This window comes from Parus major, chromosome 3 (genome assembly GCF_001522545.3).
Source record: "Parus major isolate Abel chromosome 3, Parus_major1.1, whole genome shotgun sequence".
NCBI lineage: Eukaryota > Metazoa > Chordata > Aves > Passeriformes > Paridae > Parus > Parus major.
This window is the reverse complement of record NC_031770.1, coordinates 19,718,492-19,745,181: the sequence shown is the minus strand read 5'-3', so window position 1 is coordinate 19,745,181 and position 26,690 is coordinate 19,718,492. Positions and strand designations below refer to the sequence as shown.

The following is a 26,690-nucleotide window of genomic DNA, read 5'->3' as shown; positions in this document are numbered from 1 at the left end:
AGGCGCCTGTCATGTTTTGGGGCAGGCGGCGTGCGGCGGTGGGGTGGGGGCGGGGAGCGGTACCTACTCTTCCTCGTAGTGCAGGGAGAGCGGCTCCGGCAGGCAAAGTTCTACCGAATCCATGTGCGCCCGGCGACCATCCTCCGTGCGCCCCCGCGGTGAAAGCAAAGTTTCCGTGGCCGAGCGCCGCGCACTTGGCACGGGCGCGCTCCGGGCGCGGCGGCGGCGGCGGCGGGCGGGGACCAAAAGCTCGCCCGCGCGCCTAATCAAGGACTTAAAGCCCCGCGCGGAGCTCATGAATATGCAGCAGGGCTGTACATATGCATCCCCCGGCCCGGGGGGACGGCCGATTGGTGGGGCCGCGGCCAATCAGGCGCCAGGGGCGCCGGGGCGGCCCGGCGCGCGGGGCGCGCGGCAGGTAGAGGGTGGGGACGGGGGAGCGGCCTGAGGCGGCGGCGGCGGCCGGGGCAGAGCCGCGGACGTGCCCGCGCCGCCGGACCCACCGGCGGGGGCCGCCCGCTTCGCTTCCCTCTTTCCCCTCTTCCCCTCCCTTCTTGCCCGGCCTCAACTTCGGCAGGTACCTTGGCAGGCTCCCGGTTAAGGATTGCGCGCAAAGGTAGAGGATGAAGTTTGCGCCGCCGCCTCTGCCGGTCGTGGCGTTTCGCTGTGGTGGCAGCCGGGCTCGGCTCCCGGCGCGCTCTCCTGAACGCCGCTTCCCTAACCTTTGGAACTGCTCGGCGCCGGGGAAAAACAAATAATTATAACGCCAAGCGCAGCCTGCCGAAGCCTCTGGGTAACTCAACTTTTCATTGTCGTGCGAGTTGCTTTGGGGGGAAAAGGGAAGGGGGAGCGGGCTGGAATTTGACTATGTATATATGATATTATACGTAAAAACATAAAAATTATACAGCTATCTAATATAGAGATATACAATTTCCTATTTAAAAATTAAAAGTTTCCTTTTCTACCGAGTTAAAAAAAAAAAAAAAAGACATTCCTAACAAAACGAGCACTTCAATACAGTCCTTAACATAATGGGTGCAGCTGGGAGCGAATACAGGTACGCGTGTGCCTATACAACATGGTGGGGGGGAGGTGTATTTATATATATACATAAGGCATATGCTCCTGTGCGAGTATTTGGATGTTTAGAGGTGTATATTTAGAAATGAGAAAGAAAAGATCCAGAACTGATCAATTTTCTCTGTTAGTGTGCAGGGATTAGAGTGGACCAACTCAGCTTGCCTCATTTTCATGAGATAAGGGCTGCACTGGAGTAGCTCTGTATTAGTAAATCTGGGAGGGTGCCTAGACCTCAACAGTGTTCGGGGCTTTGGGTTTTTTAAAGTAAGTTTTGTTGAACTAAAAGGGCAATAAACATACCCCTGTAGGCATGCCTCCATAAACATCACCAAGCCCGTTTCCAGCAAGACACTGCTTACAGCCAGCTCAGAGTTGTTCTCTGGCGTTTAAAAGATTCCTGATTAAACTTGTTCCAATACAAAGAACGTACTCAAATTTAGGGACATTGGGGACACTGTTTGCACTGAAATTCGTGCACATATCCTGTTTTGAAAATATCAGTAATGAAATGGGATGATTTTTTTTTTCTCAAAAGCTACCACCTTTACTTAATAATACAACTAAGGCACCATACATATTTTCCAGGTTCAAAACGTTTCTGTCCCTACCAGTGAAAGCAGATGCAGGCTGTTTCTGTCTAGAAAAAAAAAAAAAACAAACCGACACTGGGAGGACAATAATTTCTTAGAGTGCAGCTCTTACAAGATCTTTTGTGACTGGAGCCCTAACATGATGCAAATGGCAGCCTTTTAGATCAAAACAAATCAGTTCGAGCCCTCAGAATGCAGCAATACTGTTCACAAATGGAAAAAGAAATGCCCTTTCCAGATCTGTTTCACAGCATTTTGCCAAAACAAAAATACAGCAACAGAACCAAATTCCAACATATATAGGTTCAATAGACGTGTGTGTATGATTACAGCAGAGATTCCAGCGTTCTGTATTTAACCTTATGTGAAGACTGGGCCTGCTCCCTACAAACCTGGTATAAATACTTGCAATTTTAGGAATCAGAACTCACACAGCAAAACTACAGCTCAGACTACTGTATAAAAGCAGGTAGTAAAAGCTTAATTACCAGTAGCATTATGCTGTCTATATTGTTAAATGCGAACTCTGTAATTAAGATGTAAATTTGCTTGTGAGCAGTGAATTAAAAAGCTCTGAAATGTAGAGTAAAATTTAAGTACTCTGTAGAAACATCAGGGACAAAAATAAAAATCAGTTTTTACCAAATTTTAAAACAGGAGGCATTAAATCATGTTACTCTGTTAGAACATCCTGTTTAGATAACAATTTGATAAATGTAGATTTTGGAATCAAATCAGAACTTGAATATGATGTCTTTATGTATAGTTATCTGTATGACTATATAAACTCAAAATACAAGTCCTACAAACTGATTTGTATGTGCACATGGGCAAAACATGCAAATACAAATATACTGTTTGTACTGGGTATCTCTGTGTATAGATCTGTAAGTATACAAGAGTATGTCTGTTTATAGATTTATACCCAAAATGTCTATTTTTCAATATTTTTTATTCCAAAACGAATCATTGCATGTATATGTCTTTTTCTTATATAAAAATCAGCCATAAATTATTCCCCATACATGTGTGATTTGATACGGTCACTTTTCTGTATTACATGCCTTGGAATACACCCTCCTGAAAATCTGACAGCTAATCCATTCTGAAACTTACCAAAGCACAGCTCAGCTTCATTCCTACTTTTGTTCATTATCTCCTAAGATTTTATATTCAGGGGCTGAAACACGATGGTCTCCACTTCTGTCATGGTCTGTCTTCCTGTAAGCCTTCGTTTTCACACTCCCATACTTTCCACTACCTTGTGAGCTTCTTGTCCCCCACCCTCCCTCTACACCCCCAAACAATGCATTTTTCCTCTCCCCCTGTGAGCCATCACTAGTTTTCTATCAAGCATCTTTCATCCAAGCAAGCGGCTCTCTGCCTTGCCAGTGCTCCTCTTGGAGAACCAAAAATACTGTGCTGTACTTTGCATGTTGATAAAGGAAACAGTTGGTTTCCTCCCCCAGGGACTGAAAGTGTCACCTCCACCAGACTGGGGCCTGGAATTCCAAATACATTCTTGAACTTGGGTTTCAGAGTTACAGATCAGTTTGGGGAAAAAAAAAAATAAAGAAAGAGATTACAGTCACAAATAAACTGGGGCTCTCTGTAGCTTCATTTTAAGCTTGTTCGTGGAAATAAATAAAAGCAGTAGTAGCAGGAGGAAAAAGGCAATCCAGGTTTACTGAATTTTACCAGAGAATACACAATAAGAACATGCATGCAAACACACATCTGCAATAACTTACCAAAATGTACAGTGCAAAATCTTACCACAAGGAGTCTATACAAAACAGTGGTAATGGAATCAAGAGAGGGGAAGGAAAAAAATCATCAGAAGTGCCTGTACCAGTCAAGGGGCATTGCTGAGCAGCACCAACATTTCCATGTCTCCCTGTGCAGCTAATTTTTCCTGTGTGCCAAGCAGCAGTCTTTAAGCATCCTCACATCTAAATGCTACAGACATTTCAAGGCATCAGAAGAGCCAGATTCTTAAAGCACAACCACCTCAAGGCAACTGAAGTGAGGTTCAGTGGCACTTCACAGAAACCTCACAGTGCATTGTGTCAAATATGTACTTACCAAAAGGAGCAATAAGCTCAAGCCAGCAAGGAAGCAGCAAGATTATAAAAGTCCGGTAGCTGCCGAGGACTTATTTGGGAATAAGCATACTTTAGATAAAGATTTGCAATACACCATGGAGCCTTATTCAAAGTCCAGCTGGAAAATACAGTATTGTCTGAAATAAATACTAAAGTGTCATCAAATATGTGATCTTCTCTTTATTCAGAGTCACTCATTAAAGAAACACAACTCAGATGTGATCTCACTCAATGCTACAATAAGATTAACATTAGAACAGTATTACCACTGTCTACTCCTCTTCTGTGCTTCTCATTGGAAGGCACTTAGTGCACCCCTGGATATGCTGCTAATGAATTCAAAAAACTAATGCCTAAAAACTAAAACCTCCAAATTCTGCTCACCTGTTTGTACATAGTTGGACAAACGCTATCAAATTATTACTTAAAAGCCATCTGCTACTTCAGTCTGTATTTAGCATTAATTACTCTTTGTTTTGATCTTAGGGGAAAAAGCTCACACAACAATCTCTGATGCGCCTTAGAACTTTTCACAAACTGTGTTCACAAATACATGGAGCAAGGCTTTTAGCTTTTGCTGCTACATTCAGTCCCAGCATATAAAAAAATGCCTCTGTGAAGTAACAGCTATTGCCTTACCATGTTACTGAACTACATTCCATTTATCTGGTCTGAAATAAATACTCCATATTTTCTCCTTGTTTTATTTTCAAGGGCATGGGTATAGGTATTTAAATGACTGCTTTCACTGGTACAGAATAGACTCTGTTCACATTGCTATAAATGAATATTATTCTCTTGACGAAACACCTTTTCCAAAGCCTCACACAAAATGAAAGAAAGGAAAAAAAACCCCACAAACCAAAACAACAACAACAACAAAAAACACACAAAAAAACTCCACCAAAAACCAAAAAACACGGAAGGAGGGAGCTGCACACACATTGCCTGTCACCTACCAAAAAAGGTCTCCTCCCTAAAGATAATTCAGGCTCACACTTCAATATGGGTATCTCACTATTACCCCAAGCTCTTTTTTTAGTGTAAGTTTCTTCAGAGAAACTGAAGTACATTACTGTCTCAGACAGCCAAGGATAAGATGACTGAGGGAATTCAGTTGCTCTGTTTAATTAATACAGGATTATTTCACTTTCATTTTGTGAAGCTAATAATATGACTGGTGGAATGTCAGTAAAAATTAAATCATAAACTAGTGCAGTACCAAAGGGAAAACTTACTTTAGTTATGGAGTATTCCCAGCAGAAATCTTGAAAATCTTATACATATTTACACTGATAAAATACCACATGTACTTCATGGGATACTGCAAGCTTTCTACAATCCTTGTGGCATGTATTTACAGAGCAAGAGTTAACATTTTGAGATTACACATTAATAAATGAGTTGCAGTTGTATTGTTTCTTGAATGTTAAGCACCAGACACTAAACGCAGGAACACGTTCAAGGTCAATGCCCTATTTTAGACCTTTTCAGCAGCTGTGATATTATGATAATCACACTTAAAATATTCCTATAGAAAGAGTAAATTAGCCCCTTTCTGAAGGGGTCTAGAAGGATTATTATAATAAACAACAAATCTGAAAGAGAACAAATTCAGATTTCTCATTTTGTTTGTTGTTTTTGTTTTGTTTTGTTTTTTTTCCAGCATTGCAATAAATTGCTATCTTGTACTGTCATGGTTTTCCTATCCAGGAATTTAAACAAAACACTAATGTAGAACCCAACACTTTTTTCTGCACTTACATTACCTTTTGGTGGGTTTTTTGATGGGTTTTTTTTGTTTGTTTTTTTTTTGGAGGCCTCACCTATGTAAAAAATGCATTCCTTAAAATGCATTTATGTTTTCTATTAGAATCAAAACATTCCAGTTGATATCCCATTCTATCACCTATACTGCAGTGAAATGTAATATCCCACTAAACCAGAAGGGAAAGAAGAAAACTTAGCATCAGCAGCTATTCCTAAGCAAGATTAGGGGTTTAGCTCCATCTAATTGAGGGATGAGATGTATCCCTCAATGGGTCTCTCCCCACTCCCCCACCTGCCCTTCTACCTGACTGCAAGCTCAAAGCTCTAAAAATAGAAGAAGAAGATGGAGCGTAAATATTTCCCCAGTGAAAACACCAATAATCTTTACTGTGAGCTGACATGAATTGCTTGTTACACTGCCCTAGGATATCATGGCTTGAAGCGAGAGCGCAGACACGCACAGAGCCACCAACCACCCTCAAAGCTTTTGTGCCGTCTATTTGTGCATGTCCATGTCGCAGAGGCTCCTACGACATCTGACGTGGAGCTGGGACACCTGCTGTACAAAACGCATCCTCCAGCCTGCCTGCCCCCACCCCCAACAGTCCCAGCCAATCTTCCATCACTCTTCTGCCTTTTTCTCCCCCTGATTCCCCTCCACTCCCTTCGCTCTGGCATTTTTATTATTAATGTTATTGTTATTATTACTGTCCAAGCATAAGCTGATCCACAGGGGAGCCTGTGTAATTTAACCCCTCAAGCACTAAATTCCTTCACATGTGCCAAAGACACAGGTTTGTTGTTGCCTCCAGCAATATCCCAGGAAGACGAGTGATGGCGGTGTCATATCATCACACAGCGACTTAATCTATTGCGACACCCAGGGAACGGGTAACTGAAGAGATTTACAGAACATGCTCTCTGCCTGAATACAAAATGTTATCCCCTTTACCAACAAACTCAAGTCACAAGAAACAAAGTGAAACAAATTTTGCCCTCTTATGGTTCATTGTTTCCATGACTGCTTTATTCAATCCTACCCCCACGTTACTTGTCCCACTGTACATCATCTTCTAGCTATACAACACTTTTTTTCGACATTTTTGTTCTCCATCCTTTGTTCTTCATGTGTTCTCTGATTAACAAACAGCTAGATCATATTGAACTGCCAAGTAACATAAGCCTTGGAAATCCATGCACTAGATGACTGGAACTATCACGTCAGGGTTATCTCTACATGCTGTCTTTATGTCGTCCAACATCTAATGCATGCTTTTTAAGACAATGGATTAAAGGAGTTGCACTTTTTAAAGGTGGAAAGAACATTAAATTAAATACAGATTAGCTACAATAAATATCAACCTCAGGAAAGCATCTATTTTAACTACTGAAAATCACAAACCTCCAGTCTGTTTGTAAAGTAGTGACTTTCTACATGGTTGTCCTGTTATCCATAACTATTAAGGAACAATTCAATATAATAAAGCAGCCTATAACTATTCTCTCCAAGATCGAGGTGAGATTCTCTCTCTTCTAACATTTCACTGACCTAGGAAGCAAGAATTTGGCACAGAATTAATACTGGAGACAAATGAGACTAGTGAAATGTCCTCAGCTCAGGATAACCTGATTGTGCTGATGAAAAGAGCTTTCACCATGGGAAATTAACAGCTCTGAAACCACTGGTAACAAAGGCTGAGTTCAGATGCTCAAGAGTAAACAAATCCTTCCTCCCCATAAAGTAATAGCTACCCTTATCTCTAGACACCCAGATCTAAAATAGGTAGAGGCTTCCATGAAGCCTTCCACTGAACTCTGTCCCTATAGTAACAGAATTCTGATTTTTGTTTCAGTATGTATGCCTTTTTTAAAAGCCTGTATCAGCTGATTGACTGAGCACTCAAAAATGTAAACTTAGTTTAGAGGCATAATTAGACTCCAGGTTGCATGATTTCATGGACACACTTGTGGGCACAGAAAGACATTAAGAACTCCTTGTACTCTCCCAACCATTAAGATGGAGAGACTTAAAAGAAGGGTTTATCATGGATATACAGCTTTCAGATGGTAACTGTGTGGTTCCAGGAGTTTGAAAGAAAAGTAGAATTCACCATTAATTGCTTTTCTCCCAGGTCCTTCAGCTCCAGCCCCCTGAAAGCCCAAGGCCTGATGTGTCAGCCTGCACCGAGATGCTGTTGACCACTGCTATATTCCTTTCCCCTTAGTGGTGGGTAGGAGGTTTAGAACACCCACCAAGAAGATGACAGTGCACACCAACACAAGTGCAGCAATCCTGCTATCTCCGGTAGACTTGTACACTAACATTTAAGGGAACATTAACATCATTAATACAATACAGAAGAGTCATACTTTTAACAAAAATACCTGTGTTACATTACATTATTACAATGAAAAAATTACTTTTTTTCTGGCTCTATTAGTAAGTGTGTTCAAATGACAGCATATAATCATAATGACATCCTTCTGCAGCTGAAGCCTTCTATTATCAACTCTGTTTCTGTCCTATAGCAGTTTCACTTCTATTGACCAGACAGTTAGCCCTGTTCAATTATTCAATCTCAAATCAATAGATTTAGCTCCACGTATAATAGTTAAGGTGTAAACACTATGCACACGCTCTTTCAGCTTAATTAATTTACTTGCAAATCTGAATTTATATCTTACTTTTTAAGAAACATGCAAACTTCAGTTTTCATATTAGGCTTTTTTTTCCTCCCACCAGCTCTGCCCCTGTTTCAGGTGTTACATTTCCAGAAATCGGGTTTAACTTGCCTACGACATAAATTTCTGTATTTGACAGATAAAAAAGGAAAAGTAAGAATGATAATTATTTGATTCTGATTATGCTGAATAAAGCAATAAAATAGCAGTATGACTGAGTATGACTGAGCAGATCCAGTCAATATTTCGTTGCTAAAGCAGTCACTCAAGGTGTGAATTGATCCAGAAAATACAGCCTTTAGACTTACTGCACTTTTGACACTTTTATCACAAACAATTTGGTTCAATTACTGCAGATATGTGTCTGTGTGTGTGCCTATACCTACACAAACCACATGTAAATGTATTATATTATAATCTCTTGGATACCTACATATCTTCACACACAAAAAATAGGCAGCAAGAAAGTTGAACCAACATATGTATACAGAAGGGAATGTCTACATTTTTCATTCTAATTAGAAGCCACTTTATTAATTTTGTCCCTCCAAGCTTACAGAGCTTCCAGGTGACAGCCAGATTCTACATTCTCTTCTCAAACAAATGCATGTTGTCTTGAGCAGCACTTGTCCCACACTCAAAACTTTAGCGCTGCAGAACAGATTCCTGATTACCTACAATGCTGTAAACTGTATAACAGATTCCTGATTACTTCATTCCTGAAAGTACATCTGTTTTTGTGCATCGAGGAAACAGATCTAACACTAGTGCCATAATACGGTATCTTTACTGACCAGGTAACCCAGAATAATATGGTTATTATTTCAAACAATACTTCCTACTTCAAGTAGGAGTATAGTTCAAACAATACTACCTAATGAAATACTGATTTCCTGGGGAACACCCTTTCTGTTACCTGCCTTGAACCCTTCCAGGACTATGTCCAAAGCAGCTACAGTTTATAAACTGGAGGATTATGCCAGGGAACTGTTACAGCAAGGAAATCTAAAGTGATTTCTGCATACAACCATTAAAATGTGACTGTTAAGAGACAGATAAGAATTTCTCTATTATTGTCAAGGAAACAATAGGCTTAAAATTTTGGAAAGGCTTTAAAACATAAAATATCAAAAGGAAAAGTTCCAACTCAGTCTTCCTACTGACCCGTTTATTCAAACTTCAGATTATCTGCTCCCAAGGTATTAGCTTCTCCAGTGTTATTAAAGGCCGTATCAGCATCCTTTAGCACTGTCTGCATTTAGTACACATATTTTCAGAATGCTAACAGACTTTTATTCAATAATGAATTTGGCAGAAAAACAAGAATCAGCTCTCTTTTAATGTTATTTTTCTAAATAAATTCTCTAAACCTGATTGAGTTAGATCCTTGAATCATGCTTTGGAAGAGGCAACTTGGAGTTTTTTAATAAAGTGAAGCACTTAAGCAAATCAGACTTTTATTCTTCATCCACTGAGAAGCCTCAGATTTAAGATGAAAGAGCTAGGCTGCCTTTCTCTCTCCTTATCCTGCAAGGTCCCTTCATTCTCCCCGTTTTCCCAGTAGATTTACTTGTGAATCTGGTGACAGCCACATTTGAAGTCCCGAGGTCTGACTCCTGACCTCAGTTATGTTAGCCCTTCCCTGCAGAAGAACTACCCCTTGGATCACTGACTTGCTATTATTCTATGGTTAATAGACCTGAGCTGTGCAATATTTTTTTATCTGGCTACAGTCCTATCTCTAAATTCTCTATTTTGAATGAATACCGATTTTGTGACATGAAGTCTGCTATATAATGAAATGCAAACAATGAAAAGGCTAAATCAGTTTACAAAAAATCTATTTGTCAAACAGTGTGGAGATGCTCCCAATTTAGTCTGGGCAGTGCATGCAGCTCTTGATAAGGGAGTTAAAACCGAGCCGTTCCACTGCATAAAAATAAAAGCATCTGCAAGGGAGAGACATTTTCTTTAGGAGACTCTTCCCTAGAACCTATAGGTAATTATTAAAAAAAAAATAAAAAAATAAAAAAAAAAATACACACCCCTTGGATTCTGCAGGAATTTTCCAACAGCCAGGAGCACTGTTAGAGGAGGTAACAGCAAACGCCTCCCCAGCGCAGTCCCCTTATGTCACATTTGCATTTCTATTCAGCTACACTGCCTGACAATGAAGCAAATGGGCCTGCCTTATCTGTACAATTCCGGACAACAGAGATTTCTAAGCCATACAAAGGAACGAGCTTAACATTCAGCACTCAACACCTCCTGGTGTCCCCCCCCATCCCCCGCCCCCGGCCCTGGGGGGATGGCGGTCACACAAACACCTGGCCACGCCACAGCCTGACACCCTCGCATGGCATCCGAAAAGGAGCCGGGTGAGAGAATAACAATAAAAACAAGAAAAAGCGATCGAGACTTTTAAGGAGCTCGCCAGCCCCAAGGAAGAAAACAATCCCAACCCTCCAGATTTTCAGGCTTTGTTTGGAGCGTAAAGGAGTGTCCCTGGAATGTAAAAGTAGGTAATATCTAGTCAAGCATTTGTGACTCCCGCCCGTCCCTTTTAGGCTAGTATTTAATACAGCAGATGAAACCTACAGAGCCTTTTATCAGGGAAATTTCATATCACCATAGTTTTCATTAGAAAACCTTTAGCAGCTAGGCTAACTAACTCATGCCATTTCATTGCACAACGAGGAAATTTCTGACTAATTCCTTCAAAATTAATATCGTCTGATTTAAAAGTTAGAAATGACACGAAAAACCTGCACAAGCTGAAACCTCCAGATCAAACTTATGTTATGACAGGGCTTAAGCCAGCTATAATACAGGCTAGGGCTTTAAACAGCAAGGAAAAAAATTACAGTGACACAGTTCTGTAGACACTTTGGCTTTAGTCTGGATTTACCTTATATATATATATGTGCACATATATGTACTTACACATTACATCTTCTTGGCCCTCTCTTGCTCTCAAATACTCAGGGTAACAAAACAGGCCTCAATCTCAAGTACAAGAAACTTCATTGTGAAGGCCATTATACATGTGTTTATTTGTATACACACAAGTAATCTGGGGTAGCAAGCATGGTGAGGGAGGTGGGACAGTGTCCCTCTTTTTGTCCCAAATAGAATATCCTGAAGCAGAATATACCTTTTACATAGCATACATAGAATTTTAAATTGCTGCCTTATATTTCAATTGTCCTGAACTTCCAGGTAAGTTTAGTCTTTGCTGTTGAACAAATGCTGAATTTCTCCCTAGAGGTGGTTGCAATGAGTAGTGATTCTCTATCTTTTTCTCACTCACACAGTTTTGAAGATTTACAGGCATGAATATCATCACGTTAACACAAAACGATATTACTATTGCCAAAAAAACAAGGCAGTTAAGCACAGAGACAGTGAGGAATGCAGAGCATTTACTTGGATTCAAAGGAAACCCAAAGCTCCTTAAAGCAGCCCATTGTTTTAAATTTTACTAATATTGATGCATCAAAAGCTTCTGTGGTTGTTGCCTTTGCATGAGTTGAAGCAAGAGGCTGGAGTGCATTCTGCCTCTTAAGTGCTGGTAAGGGAACAGCCAACTTTTATTATCCAAAGCACCAAGAATGGCTTTATTGCCAGAAGCCATGAAACTAGCATTGTCCTGGAATCACACCTCCTAAAGCACTGCGGATCCCTCAAACTCTGTCAAGGTACAGATCACTTTTACCTTCAACTGTGCAGGCATACGAGGAAATTTCATACAAGGCATGGGAATACGGTGCAGTGCAGAGCAAAATTTAGTCCTTACACTTGCTGTGATCAAAATAAAACATAGAACAGAATTAAATCATTGCTGCTAATATGTCAGTATTTGAAAACACTTTTTTAGATTGTAGTGTCAGAGATACTATGAGGTATCACACAGTACTGCATTATTGGAACTGCTTGTTTTTGTTGACTTATTAAAACAACAATTAGTACAGATGGGAGCGAGATGTGGTAACTGAGTATAGAAGAAAAGAAACCAAGTGAAACATTTTTCCACAGATTGGTCCGAGGTTCATTTTAATCTCAAATCAGATAATCTGAATGGCTTGCTGTAACTATCCAAATGAAAATAAGCTCATTATTTAATTTCATTAACATGCAAAGACAGAAGTTGTAGCATTTACCTTGCTGAATGCATACACAGTTTATGCCTGCGTATTACATCTTGAAGATACCTGTCAGGATGGTTTCTACAAGCCTGTTCCTTCTGGAGTAGACTAAGCAACACAGCTGACCCAGAAGGATTAGATGAGAAATTCAACTAATTAATGAGCCCTGCAGGCAAAACATCATTTCTTCTGCTCTTTAGGGCTTTTACAAGGTCAGCTGGTTTGTTGGGTTTTTTTCCCAGCATCAGGTCAGACTCACTCATCTGTCAATTTACACAAGATTTGTAAGACAATAGTGGCCACTATCAAGCGAAACAACATGCTACATTTTCTCCAATCCCTACTGTATGGAAGAACCGTTCTGGCCAATTCAGCTTTAATAAAATACACTTCTCTAATGTTACTTTTCTCTTCCAGGGGTAGTAGTTTAGAATTACAAACACAATACTTTCCACTTACAAAAATATTCTGGATCACAGGTTCAAATATTCTGGAACACAGCTCAACTTCCCCCCTCCTGCTCTGCTGCCTTTCTGATGATTGCTTTTCTGAGTGTCACATGGCAGTTTTCATCCATCTGCCAGGAAAGTTTCCCAAAAAGTATACCAAGTTCAAGAAATGAGGAATCTGAATTGGAGACTTGTTCAGATAGAAATCAGAAAAACGATCAGCTCACCTCATCTGTTTCTCTAGCAGTATGTGCACTGTTACCATCCAATGGCCTCTTTGGTAATAAACTTGTCCCACCTCCCATCTGCTCTTCTTGCTGGCCTCCTGCCACTTCAGCCTCAGTCCCTTCCTGTCTTCAAGATGTCATTCAACTTCACTTGCTCCCCTACCCATTTGTTTCTCTTTCCAAGTGAGATCAAGCATACATCTTTCTATGTCTCTCACTCCAGCCTTTAACTTCTGCTCCATCTTTTTAGTAAGTGTCTATATTTCTGCTCCATTTATCATAGTTGGCAGTATGCACTATGCAGGTGTCAAGGAAACCAAGAGAGAGTTCACTATTCATGATGCCGCCTTTTCAGCCTTCTTGTGGCTTGCCTTTGAATGTCAGCTCCTTAACACTGAGCTGTATGTTGAGAAGAATATGTATCAGTTAAAGACAAATTACTTGAAACCAATACAAAAGCACGTGAAGAAACAAGGCTGCTTTAGACTTTTTCAGCTTTATCTCCTTAAGATTTTTAGTTGCTTATTACTTGAGTTTTCATGTCATCTCTATAGGATTTTTTCCTTATTGGCTGAAAACAAACGTACAAGACATTGTAAGGTGCTGGACATAACACGCGGGCAGACCTCTGTAAATGTGAATACCTGATGCTTTCCACATCAATACAGAATTGTGTTTCACTAAATGTAATACAGCTCAGAAAAAGAGACATCTTAGGCTCAGCAGAAGTTAGAGGTAAATGAGAAAAACCCAGCTGCTTTCTGCAAAGACAGAGAGGAAAACTCCACCCATCTCCTCTGCTGCTTTGAGCAGGGAGGAGGCACAGCTTTGCCCCTGAGGCTGAGCCCAAGAGGATGGGTTCACCTGCTACCAGCCAAGAATCACTGCTTTTAAGGATAACACTCAATTCCACAAACATATGAACATCATAAGAATCTGATTTAGCAGGGAGAGAGTTAATTTGATGAGAATTCACAAATTACATGTATGACAATGGTTTTCAGTTCAGACAGCTCTTTGGACAAATGCAGGTTAGAAACATGAAACAAAGGAAAGAATTAACCATTGAGGAAACTCATATATGATGTAGCTGGAGTTATTTTGCATAAAGTACAGTACAAAAGTTTCTGTACAAGGATTTTTTAACTCAAGATACAGTTCATCATGACTACAGTCTGATTTAAACTCTATTTTTTCTGCAGTGGAAGTGCATACCTCCAACATGAGCATAATTCAATGTTTTCTATTCTGTATGACAAAGAACAGAGGACAGACACTTCTCATAATCACTAATTTCCAAACACTTCTGTCCAGGCCACCTTCCTGGTTTTACCCATCATTAGTATGACAACAACAATAAAAGTAGAATTTTTTTTACAGTAAAACAGACAAAGTGGCCAGTTTCTGGCCCAGCTAAGCATCTTTTAATACAAAGCTTATAATGTCCATCCTTAGCAATATTTTATGCATTCTTTGAAACGAGCCTGCAAAATGGTTCTGTGACTGGCGGAGCCACATCTGACAACTTCTCACATCTTCTTTCACATAATTTCTGTGTAAGTGACAAGAACTATTGATGCAAATACGGATATAAAACTAAAACTAAGAGCCTTACATAAAAATTTAGTTTAATGCCTTGCAAAAATTCTCAGGGGGCTAAATTTTCATATTTCTCCAAAACTGTAAATATTAAATTTCAAATTGAAATTCAAATCTGAACATTTGCCAAGTCATTTTCTGGATTTTCCCTTCTTTGCTATAAGGCAATAAAACATATTCTAGTTCACTGATCAACTATGTCCCTTTGTATTCAGAGACCACTACACAATGTCCTTATTTAAAGAAAATGGTAGAATAAAGAATTGCTTTAAGTAGTGTAACCTATTTCCTGTCACTGTTACACCTGAGAAAAAATCCACATCTCCAGAAGGTCAGCAGGAGTGGGTCAAGGTTATGACTGAAAAGACACTGAAAGCGCAGGACAGCTCCACACTGGGAAGGGGTAACACAACTCTGTGGGCAACACACGTGGCGTATTACGAGTAATGGCAGATTACAATGATATAATGAAGGGATGCCTCTCATACCCTGAAAGACAAGGACAGCATAAGACAAGAACCCATCCAATTATCTCCACTCTTATTTTATTCCTCATCCTTCAGTCAACTATCTCAAGCATGGGAAGCACCCTCTTAAATCAATCCTACGTTCATTCCATTTATCCCTTTACAGGTATGCTCATTTTATTCTGGTCCACTCGGAGTCTGGCACGACTGAGAAGAACAAATTAATCTGAGCATAAAAGTCTAGCAGGCTCTGTCTGTAAGGAGTGACCGTGTATTTTCCTTGTCACATTCCCTCCCCTCTACCCAAGTGCCACAAACCAGCCTCTGTGCCAACAAAGCTATTTAGTACCCCGTGCCATCATGTGCAGTGGGGCAAATCCACACCCTATTGACCACCACTCCATAGCTGTTTGCCTTGTCTCTCTGGTTCGACAAGTCTGTGCTGATGGCACCTGTTAAAGCTGCTTCAACTAAGCTGTTCTGCATTTGTCTGGCTGGATTTGGACTTCCCGGATCCCTGACTGAATACAAAGTGATTTGAAAAAACGGTGTTTGGCAACAAGCACAGTGGGGAGTACACTGCGTGTTGGTATACAAGAGCACAATGTGTTCTTCATAGCATCACTGAGGGAGCATGCTGCTCGAATCTCTCTGCTGTCGAGATCAAAATGGTCTCCTTTGTTGTCAGCTGTTTAATAGCAGCTGTTTAATGTAATTCCAAATGATCTGCTTGAATGAAGTTGTCATTCTTGCAGTTCACTTTAATGTAGTGAAAAAAAACCCACAAAAACAAACCAGAGCTCAGCCACATTATTTTTCTATTGTTCTTATGAAAACTTGCACTCTCTCATATTTCTGCTAGCCTATAAAAATAATAAAAGTCCAATTTCTTGAAATAAAACATAATTTGAGGGAAAAATAGGCAGTATTTATTTCAAAACACTTTTCTTTCAGACATTCGAGAATGGCTTAAATAAAAACATCTTTGCTACTAAAAAATTACACACAGAAAGAAGTGAATTGTCAGCAAATATGTGAGCAAAAAGAATATCTATTTCTGTAGGTATTTCAAGATATTCTCCCCTAGTGGGGATTATAATTTATTTTATTGCATTTCATAAAGCAGAAAAAGTTGCAGCGGAATGTTGACAGAGTGAAAAAAAACATATGCACTCTTCTTGATGAAGCAGTTTAGCTGAAGAAAGTATGCCTTAGCATCAAAAAAGTATGCCTTTATATTGTGCGTGGGTTTTGTTAAAATCTGTTTGATACCAAGAACGATAATAAGGATCATAATCTGTAAAAATATTTGCAGCTCTCTGATGAACAATAGAGGGCACTAATGTTTCTAATCTGGCAAACGCATCACGCGCCAGACAGACAAAATAGCCGTGGTACTTGTAGCACACAAACCACATCATCTATGCTAAATACGTAGATAGTAGAGAGAGGATTTCTGTCTCTCAGAAAAGTTCTTTTTGTCCTTTAAACTTCCTTTTTTTTTTTTTTTTTTTTTGCCTGCAGAAAGTAGGATGTGATAATAACGCGCTAATACTTGCAGCCTTTCAAAGCGTTATTTTCTTTTGTTCATTGAACAAAGCAGACGCAACTTTTCCTGGTATAAATCCTTCTCCTGTGTACTTTCTCACCACATTCTTCTCTGTTTACCTATAGCTGTGTACAGTAGTTCAAGGTAAAGCAATTCCACTGATAAATGCGGAAGCTGAAGGATGCTTAACTTGTGTTACCTGCACTCTCAGCAATCCAATGCAGAAATATTGGCTAGTGACATCAGTAACTGGGAGATCCTGGGGCACCACCTGAAAGCTCTGAGTTAGAAGGGCTTATCAGGGAATCTTACACCACTGAAGTATTTTAAGCAGATTCACTTAGCTCTGGAAAGATGCAGTTGCTGAAAGTGGTAGTTTCAATAAAAATGCCATGCAAGTATATTAGAATAGTTCTTAAACTACCTTTTCTCTACAAGCACTAAAACACCCATTTAGAAAACAAATCAGCCTTTTCCCCCAGAATAAATCTCAAGACGATAAAAACTTTGTTAGTAATACTAACATTGTCTACCTTTTTTAAAATGCTTACCAGTGTCTCTCATTGCTATTCAAAGAAACAGGTTTATTTCTCAGCCTTGGAAATTGAAACTTTGTCAAGAGAGACCTAATGCCAGACACCAACTAACAGATTGCTGCTAATACTGTGAAAAATTGGTAAATGCACTGTGATTAGTTCAGAGTAACATAAGAAATACTAATATTTTGATGCAGTAATTTCAGCACTTAATTGTCAGTGAAAAATGAAACAAGTTCACACTGCAAACAGCAAAGTCTTCACGAATTACATGGCTTCATTTCTGACTCCTCAATTTTAGAAGAGGTGGATGGGCTCTTCAAAACTACCAAGATCTCTAGGAAATCTTTAGATGTTAGCATCTTACCCAAGTCAAATGAGACACTTTTAAGACCATGTTAATTTGAGCTAGGCTCAAATCTAAAAGCTGGACTCAAGTTACTTCCACCACAAAGAAAAGACACGCACAATTAGGGAAAGTAACTCAAATTTCTGTCCCAAGTCAGTCTGAAATATGAGTTGCCACCTTCCAATCTGGAATGTTTAAAGACTTTTTGGCCAGAGATCTGAATAGTCAATGCAAGTACTAGATGTTCTTTATTTGACTATACTGTAAAGGTCAAAAACCTACATGCCATTCAAGCAACCCTCCTTGGAGTTTTCTGACGTCAAAAGATTATTCCCTAACTTCAAAGGGGTTTGTATTGTTTGGTTTGTTTGTTTTTCTTAGTTTTTTCTTTTAAAATATCACCTTAACAAAAGCATTCTGCCTTTTGTATCTTTATTTTTTTGTGCCACTGCAGAGACTGGCCTTTGCATATTTCTCCATTTATTTCAAGCAGTCATAAGAGACATTGCAACTAACAGGTAAAATAGAAGCCTTGCTATGAGGGATTATCATTCCAATTCAGAATATTATATTAAGTGCTATCACACTGATGACACTCAATTGTATCTTACTGTCTTGAGAGACAAGTAACAACCAGACACAAAGAGGCTCTGCGATGCTGCCCAACACAAAAGAGAGCAGACAAATTCTTGGTTATTTCTATGCTAAAAATGTAAACAAGAGACAGAGCTATGGACTCTAAGATATTTTGTGTACAACAAAACTTTGGCAGTAGGCCAAAAGTCATAAAAGTATAGATGGAGTACCTGAAAAAGAAGAAACGTTTGAAAGATAAAGACAAGAACTTTTGATGGACCTTATTTTAAAGAACCATTTTAAGCAACTCATTGGTGTTTTACCAGAGGAGTTCTACACATATGTTGACCTTAGACCAAAAAAAAAAATTAAAATTGCATAAAGATTCAAGTTACTATCACTTGTCTATTTTCCTTGACCAGCCTTCAGCAGCTCAGCAATGAGCACTACACCTACCATCACCCTCAACTTGGATGTCACCCTTGGCTGTCTTGAAGTCATTGCTCAGAATCTTTACCTAGGTCAGAAACTATCCTGTCTGTAGCAGTCCTCTTTCCCCTAAGTCATAATTGTTCTTTAAAGGAAAATTTATCACAAATCTGCTAGATCCCAAAACCACAGATTCCAAATATTTTGAAAGACACATGGAATAACTTGTCTCTGCTACTTGACCCCACCCCTATGTTTTCCCCAAGGTACTGTCCACCGTGTCAAAATACTGATTGTCCTGTCTTCTCAGTAACAGTCTCAACATTATTTTCCTGTCATTCTCCACATCAGACAACAGTGTGTGCACCTCAATACAGGTATGAGAATTTATTGGTTATTAGTCTGCAGTTTTTATTTGATGAATGCTTATGACGACACCGGGCCAAATGTTATTGCTAGTTGCATCACCAACTTTGAACTCAAAAGGATTTGCTTTAATGGAGTTAGAATGGACTCATACCAGCACAAAACTAATCTAGAGACAGATGAAATAAGAAGACACATTAACAAAACAACAGTTACAGAAAAGTAATTTTTGTTATTTTCCTTGTATTACTGAAGCCAGGAACACTAACCAACATGGCTTGAAGATGCATTAGGAAATAGCTAAACCACAGTTATATGCACAACTGTTTAGACACTAGCAACTTCCAGAAAACATCCAAAGTCCTAGAGAACATTAATATATCACCCACATAATGATTTTTACATAACCTTTAAGTCATTTTTATGGAATGAATTCAGATATGTAATCTAGTATAAAGCCTGAACAATGGTTTACCTATAAATGTTATTGAAGAAAATTATACAGATGCTGTTTCTTGCATTTTCTTAACAATCACCCTTCAAGTTTTTCTATAACTACTTATTTGATCTCTGTCCTGATTTTTTAATAAAAGGAACTATATTAATAGCAATCTGAAATTTGGAAGAAACTAAATACATGACGATGGAAACAAAGTAAACTTGACAAAAACTTCTCCCAGGTGAGCACTGAACCTCACTTACACCTTAGGAGCATGAGGGGTGGTTATTGGTTCAGAGATTACTTGTTACCAAGGGTTTTTCTTCCAAAAGAGCAAAGAGTGTAGATGCCGGAATGGCAAAGGTGTACTGTGAGTGACACCAGCACCAATGCTGGCTGCACGCTGTACCAGGGAGACTTGTGGCACTGAATCAGTGCCTTCCAGATTTTATGAGTCCCTAGAGCAATAGGTAGTTTTCAAAACAAAAGGCAAGTTAATCAGCAAATTGCTGAGCATATCCTTGGAGCCAGAAGTACTCTCCTACTTACCCTCCCAGTCTTTCATGTCAATAATGCAGAATTATTGTTTTTAAATTAATTATGTACTTCTGATGCCTAAGCATAAACACAGAAAAGTCACTCTAGCCTCCAAAATTTACAAATATCCTTCTTTTTAAGCAGGAACATATTTCCTAATGGGAGGACGTGACTTTGAAGTAGTTTGTCTTTTTTCCTTTCCATAAGTGACATACAGAAGTTCAATTATTCATGAGAAGGACAAGTCATGTAAGTAAGGACTGGAAGGCTGAACACCATGTTGCCAAAACACATCTGAAACACAAGAGGCAGTTTTAGCTCATCCCTTGCTAGGAGGATGTGATCTCAGGAACACTGGCTGGGGAAGGCAGGGCTCATAAATCAGCATACACACCATGTAGGGAGACCACTTACAGCAGGTTAGAACATACATACAGTGTGAAGTTTTACAGCAGGAGATTTACAACAGTGGGAGTCACTAACACAAAAGCAAAACCAGAGAGCACTTGTCTATCAAATGATAGTCTGAAAAACAAAGCACAACTCTCAAAAATCTTGTCTACACGAAACTGATGTCTTGATTCCTCCAGAAGGCTGAGGTTTGCTGGGCAGCTACAGTCAGGGGATTCACTAATTCTTGCCATATGTCTTCATAAGGAGTATCTCCTGCTCTTTAAAACAGCAATTCTGCGCACTTCAATCAGAAAGAGAGAACGATTTGGTATTTTTGTTGGCTGGTTATTTATAAGAGATCTAGTCTAGATTAGTCCTGCTTGAGTGGCATCATAAATGGCTCCATTCCCCAGCAGTAGTCTACTTCAGATGGGAACCTGACAACCTCTACTTAGCGTGTCTTTCATAGTACACAATGAAGTGTAAAAACTGCTGTGAAAAAGCCTGTGTTTCCAAACAAACCATCTCAGTAATAAGCATTTAAAACCACTTTTTATTAATATATATTTTTTGTGTACAAAACAAAAGCTTAATGCTGCAACAAGCCTTGGACAATGTTTTTGTTTGTTTTGCTGTGGTTTTGTTGGGTGTTTTTTTCCTTCTAAATGAAGTATTGCAGCAGCTTTTAGAAGGTCCAAAATAAATTATTTGAAATAAAGCGTTAAAGCGAGGCTTATGAAAGAGTTGCTTTTTCCCTCATCACAGCTTAATAATGTGGGGTTTTCAACCAAAAAGCTTAATCAAAATCCAAAGTGGAAATCCTAAATTAGTAAATATTGAATTTAACCACTTTTATATCTCAGGTATTAGCAAATACCTTTGGTCTACAGAGATACAGCCCCTTCTAATCCTTATCTGAATTTGCAATTAAGACTTCAGAGCTACAGATATCTGTACACAGCTCTGTACACAGCTCTGCTCTCTTATTTTTAAATTATTGGATCCAAATCAAATCAGTCTTCAAATACATTGGAAAGTAAATGTCTGATGTCTAATTTAACTAATAGATAACACTCCTTTTAATACTGTTAATGCTTAGTGTGGGCTTCACACTGACAGAAGCAAGGGGAGAGAGAGAATTAGAAAAAAACCGCATAGAAAACCTTGTTATTATATTATTACCATGCAGTTCCTTGGTATAAAGATAAAGCTAATATTTACAAATTATTTGTTTTGTGGTCGCCAATCCCCTCTCATCCAAAGATATATTAAAAAAAAAAAAAAAAGAAAATTTCTAAATGCATTAGGACCTAGATTCTTCTTCTTTTCACTAATTGTCACCTCCAATAGGACATTGTAAGAGGCTGAAAATGAAGCACTTAAGAGTTTTCTTTTCCAATCTCTTGTGGGCTTCTCTCAGTTTATCGCAAATGAACAATCGTGTTGGAAGGGGCACCGTCTGTTTAATGTCATTAGTGATTGTTTCATAAAACAAACAGCCGCTCCACCATTCTGCTGCAGTTAATCTTAAATCTAAACGTGGCGGCACTTGGGGAGAGTCTCAAACATGGTTTGTTCTAACCAATGCAGGGCTCTTAATCTATTGCAAGTCAAGGCGCTTATCTCTGTGCTCAGCTCAGAGCAGTGATTTCTTTGTCCAAATATCAAACCAAACCCAGTTAATATCATGCTTCCAGCCTTTTCCCAAAGATTTTTCCTCCTTAAATTGTGGCCAAAGCCTAAGGCATATTTATTTATTGCTTATACCATTTCATGCTTATTTTTCAATATTAGCAAAGTCAAACTATTTCCAAGTTAGTGCACAAGGGTATTTCAATGAGCTTAATCAGCCAGGTGAACTGATAACTTGGAGATTTACCTAATTGTGCTGGAAAATCATTCATTCTGGATTAAGCCTATAATGGCACATGTGTTTATAACAATTGAGGGTTTTATACAAAGGCTCAAGTCAAAGAGTATTAATCACCTTAAACTTTCATTAGTGTTTGTAGAAGCAAAGCTTGCCATCACTTCACGGGTTCAAATTTATAGCAGCAGCAGCCATAGAACCAAACAACACAAAAAGACACCAATAACCAGTCTTAGTGCTGGAGAAAATTTCACAGTAGCTTCTGCCAAATATCTCTTATCATATTCCTCCATGAAAAAACAAAATTTATCCCACATGCTTTCTAGTGCTACCACACCCTTATCTGATACAGAAGGGTGAGCATATTTTGGAAAACTACAACGTGCTTACAAGGGTATTTTTTCAAATATAGAGTTAATATCGCTAATGCACTTGTATACAATAGATTTTTAACTCTCTTTTCACTTCTCTTAAATCTGTCGAGTCTGGCATGAATGACAAAGTCCTGAATTTGAAACAAATGCATACATGTGTTCTTGCAAAGTAAGAAGAAAAAGGTTTCTTTTGACCAAAAGGTAATCCAAGTGACTGGGGCTGAGTAAGAGGACAGACATCTGCTATGGCAAGTGCTTGCATGGTGGGGACAATGGAAAAAAAGTTTTGCTGCTTGAGGTAAGCCTGAAGCAATCTTTTAGCCTTACTGTTACGAGTGTATCATGCCCTAAGCCCCATGGACAAGAGCCTCAACAGCAAAATAATCCTGAGCATTTGTTCACCAAGAAAGAATTAAAACTAAGGAGAATTGGTGCTTACCTCTAAAAATTCTTAGAGGTAAGCAAAAGTCATGTCAGGCAAACCCTGGTGGGCAGGTATACCAAAAGCATCTTCTACAATGCCACAATAATAATGCATATGTAGTTTATATAGTTATTTCCTGGTTATATTTAGCACACTAAGCTACAGATACTTTTCAAAATGGTGAAAGTATGCAAATTTTTTTCTCCCCCTTTATTTAGAAAACACAAAAGGAACCAAAACCGGCAATGCATGTGAGCCCCCACTCTTTCGTGGTCTGTTCCTCAGGACTTGTATTAAGCTCCCTTAATAAACACAAATAATTGTCTTTTTCTTTTCTCATTCAACAAAAAAATATAAAAAGGTGGGGGAAAGAGCGAGAAGGAAAATCAATTCAACTCAGGTTTTTCCACATCTTCATATCACTTCCCATCTCAACTGGCTGGAGTAGAATTTCAATTAACTGGTAGGAGTCCAAGAGAAGCCCGGCTGCCTCTGTTGCTCCCGGTCATGCCCCATAATTGTAGAGGGACCTGCATTTTTCAGCCAATGACACGGCTTACAAAAATAGATACACTGAGTTATTTGATAAAGGAACCAAAGCCTGTCACTCCTGTTCAAGTGCCAAACAACATGAGAGTGAGTAAGATTGTGTTCAGATCCCAAACTGGCCAGGCTTATTATCCCACAGAGCCATCTCATGTGTGGAGGGGGGGAAGGGTTGAGAGAGGCCGCAAAGAAAATTAAAAAAAAGCAAAAAATGAGGGCAGAAAAAAGCAACATCACATGCAAGCCAGTCAATTACGAATCCTCCTTTTTTTTGGGAGAAAAATTAACTACTGTGTTTCCAGCCTGTCACCTTTCCAGAAAGCGCTCCAGCGCGAGGCAGAAGTGGTATCTTTATATCTTTTGTACACATCTCTCTTCAAAGAGGAGAAATGTTGGAAGGTATACATCCCCTCTTGTGTTCAAAAATAATCTTGAATCCCAAGTAACATTTTTCTGAAGAACAATTGTTAAAGCACTGCTAAGAAATAAAAATAACTGCTAACAGCTCTCTGCACCAAAATTTTGGGCAAAGATGTTTGTAACTTTGTGGAGTTACAAAACCCAATCTCTAATATATATTTTACTGGACAGTTAATGGATCCCTTTAAAAAAAAAAAAAGTGCTTTTACCAAAGAGAAAGAAACATGTTCATAACTAAGTGGGTGATAGAGTATCTTTTGTTTATAAGAAACAGTTGAATGAATGCTTGTACTTCTATTTACTCTTAGTAACAGCCACCACACTGATCCCAGCATTTTTTTTTCTTCTCTTCATTAGATTTATTTCTGAGCATCAGAAGTATTCAGGTCTATAGCAATTCAAAGACAAATACTATATGCTCCATAATACTCAATATTTCCTGATTATATGAGTCATATAATATTACAAGCCATATTTTCACAGAAATATGCTGCAGTGAGTGTCCTATATTGCCCCATAAGCCAACAAGCCAAGTGGAGTGAGTCCTGTTGCAGTGGTACTTTATGCTCACCATGATACAGGTGTGCCCCATACTTTACAGATTATAAAAAAGCAGAGGTCACTGTTTGAAGGTGTCCCTCCTAATGCACAAGTGTATTAGGTTAATATTTTCTACTTTATAATCAAGAAATTGTATCCAGTTTTAAAGCCCAATTATTGAAAGAGCCAGTGAAAATAAAGTCATAATTATCAAGTGCAGACTTTCCACTTTCAAGGGCCAATGCAGGTCAGACAAAATATATTCTGGTAAGAGTAAACTCAACCAGAAACTCTTTGCAGATCCTGCAGGCCTGATCCCAAAGTCAGAATTTATTTAGAGCCCAATCCAAAACAAGGTCTATTCTCTTGTTTTTGAATGTCAAACGCTGTCATGCAGAGTAACCCCAAACACTGTCAGCTCCCTTTCCTGCCACAGATTGATCCATCTTCCCCAGCAGGTATAGAAGGAGGGCTGCAGACCTGCTGCCGAAACCTGAGCAGGCAATAGCAGGGTGATGCTGTTGCTCCCCTCTCAGCAATGCAAAGACATGCGTGAAGACCTTGTTCAGGTGGAAACTACAACAAGGAACCAAAGGCCAATTCCCAGCAGAAGCAACATAAAATATTCCTTGATCCCCATAAGCTTCAGATTTATTTGTATTTGGATAACAAAACAAATCCTTGCATCCATCCTGGAAAGTTATGCCATGCTCTTCCTTCTCAACAAAAATGTCACTGTGCTGCCAAACAAGTAACGACTCAGAGCGCTGGGATTAGTAACTCTTCAAATAAAATAATCTCTGCAAATAATCACCTCCCAGTTTCTCTCATCTTCATTTTCTCAGTTCCTGGTCTTCCTCCTCTTAGTTACTTTTCTTATTATCTTATCCACATATTAATTCCCCCTACTTTGCTCATTTCATTCCTTTCTTTCTTTTTTTCCCCTCTACTTGTACAACCTCTTCTCTGCCTGAGCAGTAACTTTAATTACATCTGAATTACAGAAGTCTAATTTTAAAACCCTTGATCAAATGCTCCATTCAGCAACCACTTCCATTGAAAAAGAAACACAGACATGGACCAAAATGCCACACATATACGTGTCTCAGGCTTACAGACACATGGGCATTTGTGCCTGTTGGAAGTTCAAAGACCTGTATGCTTTGTTTATTAATAATATGGGTACAAAGCAAAAAGAAACACTCAGGACTACAGCCGTGAAAGCCCATCCTGATAGGAAAATCTGAAGGCAGTCATCAACTCTATTATATTTTTACTTATCAAAAGGCTATTTAAACAATGAGATATAAGCCCTTTAAACAATGTAGATACTTGGACTTTGTAACAGAGGTTGCCATAAAGATCAGGCTGGCTTTGATTTCCAAGTACTGTAAATATGGAAAATTTAAGTCCATCCTTTTAATTGGCACCCTGGGCAGTTTACTTAATCAGTTGAACACCTTCAATGAATGAAATTCCCATAGGAAAGAAGGTTTCATAATCTATTCACTAGGACTCCCAGTTATTAGTATAAGAAATATTGTTATAAGTATTATAGAACTGTTCCTCCTTTCCAACTTGTCTCTATAATATCCCCAAAACTCTCCTTAGTGTCGGCATATTCTAAACTGTCCAGTCTTCAGGCTCTGAATTTAATGGGTTTCTGTCCAAAGACTGGAGAACTCACCTCATAAACCTAAATTCTGTGTCTTTTAAATGGTATTAAAATTTTATACGTATAGGTTGAATCAAAAATGAGATTGATTTATCATATTTCCTTATTTTTACAGTGCTATATTTACACTGGCTATGGTGTATGTTCTTTGTGGCATGTTCAGCTTGCTAGTCCTCAGCTTTCTGTGTCAAGTTTTCTATTAAGATATTTTTCAGGTAACAGTAGAGATTGCTATCTGAGGAAATAAAAAAAATCCTAATTATTTTACCTAATCTTGTCAAACATCACTGCATGCTCCAAGGCATCTCTACCTGACCACCTCAAAAGCCTGAACAGAGTTATTTGTAATTGCAAAAAACCTGAACTTTTTAATAATGAAAAGGGACAAGAGGAAATTTTACTTCTAGTTTGTTAAAAAAGACTGAATTTTATTTAGAATCGTCATGAGTCTATAGAAAAACCAATAGGAACGTATAGAAATGGGGAAAACTGGGGATTCTGTGTTTAAGAAATGAATGGTAACTAATGTGGCTTGTACAGCAGTAGTGAA

At 38.9% G+C, this 26,690-nt stretch overlaps 1 protein-coding gene across 9 annotated transcripts in view; it reads right to left on the bottom strand.

Annotated features, from left to right (window-relative positions):
• The window catches only part of ESRRG (estrogen related receptor gamma), a 389,158-nt gene that overhangs the window by 157,530 nt on the left and 204,938 nt on the right, over positions 1-26,690 (bottom strand). The window contains exon 1 of one of the 9 annotated variants that reach the window (XM_015621007.3): positions 68-203. The exons of the other annotated variants lie outside the window; for them this stretch is intronic. Coding sequence (XP_015476493.1) covers positions 68-123 — 56 coding nt within the window. The 5' untranslated portion in view covers positions 124-203. Of the gene's footprint in view, positions 1-67; positions 204-26,690 lie in introns of those variants that run through there. 9 annotated transcript variants of the gene reach the window in all.